The following is a 10607-nucleotide window of genomic DNA, read 5'->3' as shown; positions in this document are numbered from 1 at the left end:
CAGTTAGCTTCTCTAGGTTAGCGGTTAGCAACGGTTAGCTTAGCGTAAAGACTGGAAACAGGTGGAAACATTTAGCTTGGCTCGGTTCAAAGACAATACAACCAAAATGAAATCCACCTACCAGCACCTTTAGGGCTCACTGACACACAAGTACATGTATATATATATATATATATATATATATATATATATATATATATATATATACGTATATATATATGTATGTATATATATATATGTATATATATATGTATATATATATGTATATATATATATGTATATATATGTATATATATATGTATATATATATGTATATATATATATGTATATATATATATATATATATATATATATATATATATATATATATATATATATATATATATATATATATAAATAAAAATATGATCTGTACAGACAGAAGCGCCATTTTGTGTATCCTACAAATTCCTAGCTGAGGCGGGAAGCATCCAGGAAAAAGCCTGGCCCAAAACAGTTATCAAAATGGCATATTGTAGTTTTTCCACTTTGATTTGTTGTACAAATTATTCAAACAAAATACAGCATGTGAATTAGCTTTAGTGGTGTTGTTCGAAGATTTAGCTTCTATTAGACATCAGGCTGCTCTTTCTGATCTTGAAACTAATTTAAGCTAAGCTAGGCGCTTGGTACTGTAGAAACGAGTCGTGGGCTAGTAGAATTAACAGTAAACCAGTTAGCCGCAGTGGCTAACCATAGTTGCAAAACAGCGGAAGTGCTTCTTAAAAAAAACAATTCACCTCAAATTTAGTAAACACTGAAACTGTCTATCTCAGTATTTATGCAATTACTTGTCATAGTTTAAACATAAACTGCTGTAATACAATTTTCTAATGTGTAGCTCAGCTAAGCTAGATAATTGCTACTGTAGAAGTGTAGAGTGGTACTGTAGCAGAATTAGCAGTAAGCTAGTTAGCCACAGTGGCTAACCATAGTTGCAGAACAGCAAATTCACTACTTAAAAAAACTTAATTAGCAAATACTGCAACTGTCTAGCACAGTATTTATGTAATTATTTGTCATATTTAAAATATAAACTACTGTAATAAAAATGTCTAATGTTTAGCTAAGCTAAGGTAGGCTGTTGCTGCTGTGAGTAATTGTGAGATAGCAGAATTAGCAGTAAGCTAGTTAGCCACCATGGTTAAGAATTGTTGCTAAACAGTCTTAGAAAGATAATTCACGGAATTTAGTAAATACTGGAGAAGACAGCTTCAGGTAAACATCCACCTTTTAGTACATGTCATACTTTAGATATGAACTGCTGTAATAAAATTTATCATGAGTAATTACTGTAAATGCATCTGTTCCTGTGATTTTTTTTCTTCAAAATGGCTAATTGTTTTTTCACTTTTTGTTGTACAAATTAATCAGATATATAATATTTTAGTGGTCTTGTTGGGCAGATTTAGCTTTGTTAAAACTAATTTAAGCTAAGCTAAAGTAGGTTAAGTACTTCTTACTGTAGAATGGGTCGAAGTTGTGGTGAGCTAGCACAATTAGCAGTAATCTAGTTAGCCCAAGTGGCTAACCGTAGTTTCTAAAAGGATAATTTACTTTGAATTTAGTAAATACTGGAGGAGACAGCTTCAGGTATACAAACATCCATGTATTCTTTTTAGTAAATGTCATAGTTTAGATATAAACTGCTGTCATAAATGTTCTACTTCTTCCACTTTTTGTTGTACAAATTACTAATGTACAAATTATTAAAGGTGTTGTTGGGCAGATTTAGCTTCTTTTGGAAAATGGCCTGCTCTTTCAGGTCTTAAAACCAATTTATGCTAAGCAACAGTAGGCTAATCTAAGCTAAACTAGTTAATTGTTGCAGTGAGCTAGCCAAGTTAGCAGTGAGTTAGTTAGCCCCAGTGGCTAACAACAGTTGCTAAACAGTTTCTTCAAAAGATTATTCATTTGGAATTTAGTAAACACTGGAACAGACAGCTTCGGGTACATAAACATCCAGGTGTTCTTGTAAGTACGTGGCATAGTTTAGAAATAAACTGCTGTAATAAAATTAATTATTGTAAATGAATCTGTTCCTGTGATTTTTATTCATCTGAGTACAGATTTAAAAAGTAATTTTTCAGAACAGAACGAGTCCAAAGAGTTTTGTCTTAAAAACCGTTTATTCAATCTCACCAGTCATAAAAACATAATACATACAAACATAGAAACATCCACTGCAACTAAAAGGAAAAAAAGTTTTCCAGAAATGTAATATAACTGTACTATATCTGTTTTTATAAAACAAATAAAGGTGCTGTGGCTGAGTACAGTACCGTTTTTGAAAACCCCTGCACTAGAAAAAACACAACCTTCCGTTTTTACTCAAATTTTTTTGTGTGTCGTTTTTCTTTTCAAATATTTGTGTCAAAAGGCAAATAAGTGAAGGTTTCAGTCAAGTTGGAATCAGAATGAATCAAACCAGCCTGTTGAATAACCATGTATCTATAATATGGTGAAAATGTGGGTTCATAGCAGGGGAATGTGGACACTTCCCTCTGAAATATGGACCTGTCCAGTAACCTCAGGAGATCTGCTTCAAATTCAAGTGTGTGAACAGGTGAATAGTCCAGGTAGAGAGAAACTGGTTTCCCATTGGTACCAACAGTACCATTAAAAAACACAAAGTGTTAGATGATTAATTAAAAGTTTTTTTTACACATTTGGTCATAATCACCCAAAACTCTGTCACACAAACAAAAGGACATGATGAAGCCACAGTTAACGTGCAGATGTCGGCACATTAACTGTGGTTTTATCCACTCAAAGATGAAATGCGTCTGAAATGGTGTTGAAACTTCACGGGGTTTCATGACGGATAAAGCTGCTTTCATGGTGTATTTTTAAACACGAAAAGACTAAAACTGTGTTAATTCTCGGTACTTCCTGGCTTCTTGTGACCGTGTGTGGCTCTCAGGTTTCCATTCGTTCATCTTTAAAAACACACATCTTCTGTAGCCGCCGATACGGACGCAGGAACTACCCGTCAAAATAAAAGCCTCCCAGGGAAACATTTCATGTCGAACCTGCTCACTGATTTCCTCTATGATCTGATATTGTGTTGTGTTGATGCTGCAGTGGCTGAATTTCAACAGTTTAAACACAAAACACACACACCTCTCGCATACACTCCCTTTCATTCAAATACATTAAAAATCATTAAAAAGATTATTTCTTGTAAGATTGTCCTTAAACCGTGAGCTAAAATAGACTTTTTTTTGTTTGTTTAGGGGTGTGTAGAAACTGATAGCTGTAAACTACGACGTGTTATAAAAAACAACACTACAGTTGTGCTGAGTTTTGACCCGAATACGGTGGAAAATCTGGGCCGCGAGTTCTTCAGAGTGAGGTTTTTCTCTAACATTTTGCCACCACGGTGAGGCTGCAACGGCAACCTTTCCTTCCCCACAAAGCAGCGTGTGGTGAAATTTTACGCTGCGAGTCGCCTCATCCTGCAGCTTAAACAGCAGATAAACCAGCGGGGCGGAGGAGCCCAAAGACTGGCTTTGTTCCAATGGTGAGCTGCTCTGTTTATACAAAATGACAGATTTATATACAACCTAGGGCTGGTCTGAATAGCCACCTCTGGGCTCCAGATATTCGGCTGGTCGTGGGGGTGGGTGGGCTGTAATGACAGAATATTATTCATTTATTTATATCATTTGTTTCTTTACTTATAAACACAGTTAATATCACAAAGTCAAATACAAATTAAATGCTAATTGGAAAATGATACATCAGCGCAGGTATCTCCGTCTTCGGCATTTTGTCTTCTTTAACCCTCGTGTCGTCCTGCGGGTCAAATTGAGCCATTTTAAAGTCTGAAAATGTGTATTTTATTGTATTTCACAGTGAAAACCTCCGCATTTTCAACATTTTTGGGAAATTTTTGAACATTTTTTGGTGCAAAAAAAGAAATGCTAAAACAATGTTTCTTTAAGAACATTCGGACAAAAAAATCAGATTTTTTTTTCCAAATGTCCATAAAGAAAATATTAGAATTTTTACTGATATATATGGAATCACTTTAGATATTTTTAGGATTTTTTTTGGAAGATTTTTAGTCATTTTTTGAAAATATTTAAAATTTTTAAAATTTTCATTTCCTGCCAAATTTGGGGATTTAAAAAAACAAAAACTTTAAGAGAAACTTTTAAGAAATTTTCGAAATTTTCTTCCTGAATATTTTGCAAATTTTTATAATTTGGGGGATTTTTTTGCTGAGTTTTTGGATTTTTTCAGACAAGGTAACAACTTTTTTTGGTGCCTGTAAATGAAGCCAACAGGAGGGTTAAACAAACATGGGGTCGCCGGGCGGATCCCAGTATCACATTTAATATCCCGATACCTCCACAACCACTGAATATTTGGATATTCGGGTCCAGCCCTAATAAAAGCACAGTAGAAGTGCCTCCAACACTGCAGATAACGTGTACTGTGACCTAGTTTCAGACTCCTTCATTAGCTCCTGGCCTCCTCGCTCTCCCACATGCTCATCCTGACGGAAAGATTTTCAGTTTTTGTTTGTTATCATTTTACATTCTCGCCTAAAGGTTTTAAAATACCACTGCTGCCAACGTGAATATTCCCTGTGTGGGTATAAACTTCATTTTTCTCCCAAAACTCATATTTTTTGTGTTCTCCGGCATAAAAAAAAAAAAATCAAAAACAAACAGTCACACTCCAAACTGGATAAACTGTAACCACCCCTAGAGTAAACGGTGAGCTTTAAATCTGCGTCCAGCCGTTGAGGAGTGAAACAAGTATGTGGAACGTGAAGGAAGGAGAACTTACAGTATCTCTAAGTGTTGTAACAAAATGTACAGTTTGACTTCCGAGCCTCCGTCTGAGTGATTTCTGAGGTTGTGAACCTTCGCGGCAGCTCGAGACCCTGAGACAAAGTCCTCGTTAGTTTACTAGATTGTTCTCGTACAGTCGCTCCGTCTTGTTGTGCGTCTAAAACGGTGGTTTGAAGCGGTGCCTGTGCTCCCAGGACCAAAAAAAGGCACATCAAATACCAAAACCAGAGATTCTAATGATAAACTATGGCTTCAGGGTGGCGTAGAAAGGGTATAATCTCTCGGTGAGTGGTTGTAACTGCAGCTCTCGTGTGTGTTTCCTGTGAAGTGTGTGTTTTAAAGTCTGCGTTATTCAGATTTTTTGTCTCTACACCGTGTCCTCGTCCATCTTGGCCACGTCGTCCAGCGTGACGGCGGCCGGCGCGTTGTTCCCGTCGGCGTCCTCGTCCGATTTCGACGGCGACGGAGGAGCCAGCATGGCGGCGCGCTCCTCCTTAGGCTCCTCCCTCTCTCGCCTCTCCTCCGCCTTCTTCTCCCGGGCCAGCAGCCGGTAGTTGATGCCCATTCCCACGAACAGGAAGACGCTGGCCACCATGAGGATGATGCCGCAGGAGATGTAGGTGTAGTCGTAGGACTCGTAGTAGCTGTAGAAGCTTCCTGTTGGGGCAACAGAGAGGAAACGCAGATTTAACCGTATGGATCAGTGATAAAAGAAAACTATAATGCTACAGATACTCCAACAGGCAAAGGTTTGGACACACCTTCTCATTTAATGGATTTTACTTAATTATTTTAGACATTGTAGATTAATACTGGACACCAAAACTATAAAAGAACACATATGGAATTATGTTGTGAACAACAAAAGTGTTAATCTACAGTATTAATCTACAATGTAGAAAATAATACAAATAAATCAAAAGCATTGAATGAGAAGGTGTCCAGACTTATGACTGGTAGTGTCTGTAGACAAGTACTTTATTAGTTAAATTCAAGAAACCAGCAGCGCATTAAACATACAATGAAAGATAAGAGCAGAAATGATTCCAGTTCTCTCTTTTGCTTAAATAAAAACCACAAAATCCTGAGATTTTTCATATTATTTTTGTTAAATCCAACATGTGTGAACTACTGGATACCTTGAATGTTGGAGGACAGGAATAGAATAGAATAGAATAGAATAGAACAGCTTTATTGTCATCATATATGGGGGCATGATGAAAATAAAAGTAGCTGCCACTGGACGGTGCATTGAAACAAGCTAAATTAACAACTATAAATAATAAAATCGTATGTAGATATAAAACAAAACTATATTAAGATTTTCAACATATGCAAAAAAAGTCAGTCTAGATTAAATATACTAGAAAACTTCAACAGTGGATTCCACAAATGATAGAAGTTCTCTCTTTTTCTTAAATGCAGACAAACTTTCTAGTTCATGAAATCCAGAGATTATAACTCTAACTCCACCTGCAGGTCATTATTGTCAACACTGATAATTTTCTTGATTTAAAAATAATGAAAAACGTAGCAGATTCGGCTCTGCCGGATCTGTGTGGTATGACTTAAATGTCTTCTAAAAAAAAGAAAGAAAAACTTCCCTCACAACTTCACAGAGCAAATTTGTCATTAAATATGAGACTAAATTCTTACATTTGAGAAGCTGCGAACAGAGAATGTTTGATATTTCTGCTTAAAAATGACTGAAATCATTATTAAATAGTAGTTTATTCAATATTTCTATACGCTTAGTATTACTTCTACTGTATTTAAACTTTTTAACAATCCTTTTTTAATTGATTGCATGTTAATTTACATGTCATTTTGTACATTATTTTATTGTCAACTCTGATAACTTTCTTGGTTTAAAAAATAATGAAAAACTTCCCTCACAACTTCAGAGCCAAAGTGAACATCAGTCCATCAATTTATCATCAAATACAGGAACAACTTTTAAAGGCCACAATATGATGCTAATTTTTGTCAGTTTTCTGACAATTGGACAATTTTATTGGAGCCACTACTCTGAGTTTTGCAGTTTTAAAGCTTCAAAACTTTCGACCAACAGTCCCTCCTTCATAGACAGTTTAAAGAAAAAATGTTTTCGATGACTTTAGGTTGCTCTCAGTATAATAGTCCTTTCGAATACGAGTATTTTCATATTTTGTATTCTTACGAATTATCCTTTTGCTTTTTTAAAATTATTTAATATTATTTTACGAATTGGTTTCACAAGTTTTTTTTCCACTGTTTTCTGTTGTTCCTTTTTGCACATATTTATGTTGTGTCATATCTTATAATGTATTTAACCCTTTGTTCAACTCCTTTAAATTGTGATGTACACTACCATTGAAAAGTTTAGGGTCATCCAGACATTTTCATGTTTTCCATGAAAACTCACACTTTTATCCATGTGCTAACATAACTGCACAAGGGTTTTCTAATCATCAATGAGCCTTTCAGCACCATTAGCTAACACAATGTAGCATTAGAACACAGGAGTGATGGTTGCTGGAAATGTTCCTCTGTACCCCTATGGAGATATTCCATTAAAAATCAGCTGTTTCCAGTTAGAATAGTCATTTACCACATTAACAATGTCTACACTGGATTTATCATTCATTTAATGTTATCTTCATGGGAAAAAAATGCTTTTCTTTCAAAAATAAGGACATTTCTAAGTGACCCCAAACTTTAAAACGTTATATATGAATGAAATTGACCACATTTGATTTATTGTAGAGCTACAAGCATTAGCTGATCAACAGACATTAACTTTTTCTGATAACTGATTCACTGTTTTGGTCGATTTTTGGTCAGAAAATATCAAAGCATTCTCTGGTTTATTTTCAAATGAGTTTTTTGTCAGATATGAGAATAAACTCAGTAATTTTAGAGGTTTTTATACAATGATATAACCTCAATTAGGGCCAATAATCTGCACAGTGGCCTTGCAGCTAGGAGATCCCTGGTTCACGTCTCGGCCTTCCTGGGATTTTTCTGCATGGAGTTTGCATGTTCTCCCTGTGTATGTGTGGGTTTCCTCTGGGTTCTCCAGCTTCCTCCCACAGTCCAAAAATATGCTCAGGTTACTTGGTGATTCTAAATTGTGAGTGTGATTGTTTGTCTCTATATGTAGCCCTGTGATAGACTGTTACCTGTCCAGGCGTCCCCTGCCTTCACCCTAACTCAGCTGGGATAGATTCCAGCCCCTTAATGACCCTAATGAGGATAAATGTGTATGGATGGATGGATGGAGGGCCAATAGTCTGCAGAGTAATTCCTAGTGAAAGTAATTAGCTGGAGTCCACATTTTATTTTGAAATTTGCAGCAAAATTGTCCTTCTGCAGTAAATAAACCGAGCAGCAACCCTCAGAAATGCTTGTTCAGACCGTTACATCCGTCCCCATCCCAGTGTGAGATGCTGGATCTTACCCGTCAGCGGTGGTCCCAACAGAACCGGAGCACACTCCACTATAGTGACCAGACCCACGGCTGAAGAGAACCTCTGAGCTCCCACCAAGTCCATCAGCGTCTCAAACAGCACCGCACTCAGCCAGCCGAAAGCGAAGCCGAAGAAGACGGCGTAGACGATGAATCCCGTGTAGTCCACCGACAGCGGCGCCAGGACGTGACACACTCCGTTGTAGAGGACGGCAGCGGCGAAGAAGTACTGGACTCTGGGCCGGACCCACTTGGTGTTGGCCAGGAGGCCCATGGAGGGCCGGGCGAACATGTCGACGAACGCCAGGATCGACAGCAGGAAGGCCGCCTTCTCTTTGCTGATGTGTTTGCTCTTGGCGTAGTTGGAGAGGAAGACGAGCGGAGCGAAGAGGCCCAAGAACATGACCACGTTGCCCATCAGGTAGAGCAGGAAGCCACGGTGCTTGAACAGCGTCAGGTCGATGAAGGAGTTGATGGTCTGCAGAACCGTCTTCTTGGGCTGCGGCTGAACCGCGTCCGCCTTCTTGGCCTCGCCGGCCTCAGAGTCGGACGATGGCGGCTGAGGTTTGGGTCCGATGGGTCGCATCAGGGAACCGGCCACGCAGCAGTTCAGCAGCAGTCCTCCCAGGATGAGGAAGCTGCCCCTCCAGCCAAACTCGTCGTACAGCCAGGAGTTGAGGGGAGCCAGCGTGGACAGGAACACCGGGCTGCCCGCCATGGCGATGCCGTTGGCGATGGGCCGCCGCTTGTAGAAGTATTTACCAATCATGGTGAGGGCTGGGTTCAGGTTGAACGCTAGACCCAGACCTGGAGAGAGAAGAGGGGAAATGATGAGAAAAAGATGAAAATAATACACAGATCTGGGTTTGTTTTTCTCAACAGATGAGAAAAAAGAATAAGAAGTGATTTAATGCTAACTACTGTTCAAAAGTCTCTTAGAAATGTCCTTATTTTTGAAAGAAAAGCATTTTTTTTCAAAAAGATAGCATTAAATGAACCAGAAATCCAGTCTAGACATTGTTAAAAATATAAAACTGTCTGGGTAACTCCAAACTTTTGAACAGTACTATAGGTCAACTTTAATTTAGATCAACCTTAACTAATATAGAGCAACTTTCATGTAGAGCAACTTTAATATAGAGGAATTTTAACAATTATAGAGCGTCTTTAACTCCTTTTTGAGCAATTTTAATTCATTTAGAGCAACTCTGACTAATATAGAGCAACTTTAACTAATATAGAGCAACTTTAACTCATTTGAGCAACTTTAATTCATTTAGAGCAACTTTAATTAATAAAGAGCAACTTTAACTAATACAGAGCAACTTTAACTCATTTGAGCAACTTTAATTCATTTAGAGCAACTCTGACTAATATAGAGCAACTTTAACTAATATAGAGCAACTTTAACTCATTTGAGCAACTTTAATTCATTTAGAGCAACTTTAATTAATAAAGAGCAACTTTAACTAATACAGAGCAACTTTAACTCATTTGAGCAACTTTAATTCATTTAGAGCAACTCTGACTAATATAGAGCAACTTTAACTAATATAGAGCAACTTTAACTAATATAGAGCAACTTTAACTCATTTGAGCAACTTTAATTCATTTAGAGCAACTTTAATTAATAAAGAGCAACTTTAACTAATACAGAGCAACTTTAACTCATTTAGAGCAACTTTAATTAATATAGAGCAACTTTAATTAATATAGAGCAACTTTAGCCCCCAAACTTTTGAACAGTAGTGTACCTTAAACAGCATTCTATATCTAAAACAACCATAATTTATGAGGTGTTTCAGCTTTACAGCAAGTTTCAGATCGTTGCTCAGTTTACTATTTAGGTTCACTCATATCAAGTTTTTGCATGTTTTTTTCAGGGAAAAGACTCTAAAAATACACTACATCAGCACCAAACATTAGACAGACCCCGGTAGAGACTAGAAGTGTCACAAATTTAGTTCCAAATGAAAGGTAATGTTGACTCTCTAATTTTTATGTACAGTCCGAGGTTTAAAGAAGCCACCAGTTGCAGCACATTTAATGCAAGTTTCACATCTAAAACTTAGAGGAATCGAGGGGTTATTTGGTCAAAGAGAACTCCCTGTTAAGGCAAAAGTCATTTGGATTCATTAAATGTGGATACAGACTTGAATATTTTCTTCTTTTTCTTAAAAAAAACAACCTGGTTACTAAACAACATCCTGAAGAGTTTACCGTAAACTTCTGTATCCTCACCAGTAAATACTACTTTTGTAGCAGCTGCTGTAAGAAGGCGATGAAGCTGCTGTTCTGTAAATGTCGTGTTCTCG

General features: G+C 37.2%; 1 protein-coding gene across 2 annotated transcripts in view; it reads right to left on the bottom strand.

The window, feature by feature from the left end:
* Positions 1-2149: 2149 nt before the first annotated feature.
* LOC111564475 (monocarboxylate transporter 1-like) overlaps positions 2150-10607 on the bottom strand; it is a 43119-nt gene continuing 34661 nt past the window's right edge. For both annotated transcript variants that reach the window (XM_055012820.1, XM_055012819.1), the window contains 2 exons: positions 8284-9099; positions 2150-5501 (listed from right to left, as the gene is read on the bottom strand). In XM_055012820.1, coding sequence (XP_054868795.1) covers positions 5212-5501; positions 8284-9099 — 1106 coding nt within the window. In that variant the 3' untranslated portion in view covers positions 2150-5211. The remainder of the gene's footprint in view (positions 5502-8283; positions 9100-10607) is intronic.

This window comes from Amphiprion ocellaris, chromosome 8 (assembly GCF_022539595.1).
Source record: "Amphiprion ocellaris isolate individual 3 ecotype Okinawa chromosome 8, ASM2253959v1, whole genome shotgun sequence".
Classification (NCBI taxonomy): domain Eukaryota; kingdom Metazoa; phylum Chordata; class Actinopteri; family Pomacentridae; genus Amphiprion; species Amphiprion ocellaris.
Note: the sequence above shows the minus strand (reverse complement) of the source record. Positions and strands in the feature narration are given on the sequence as shown.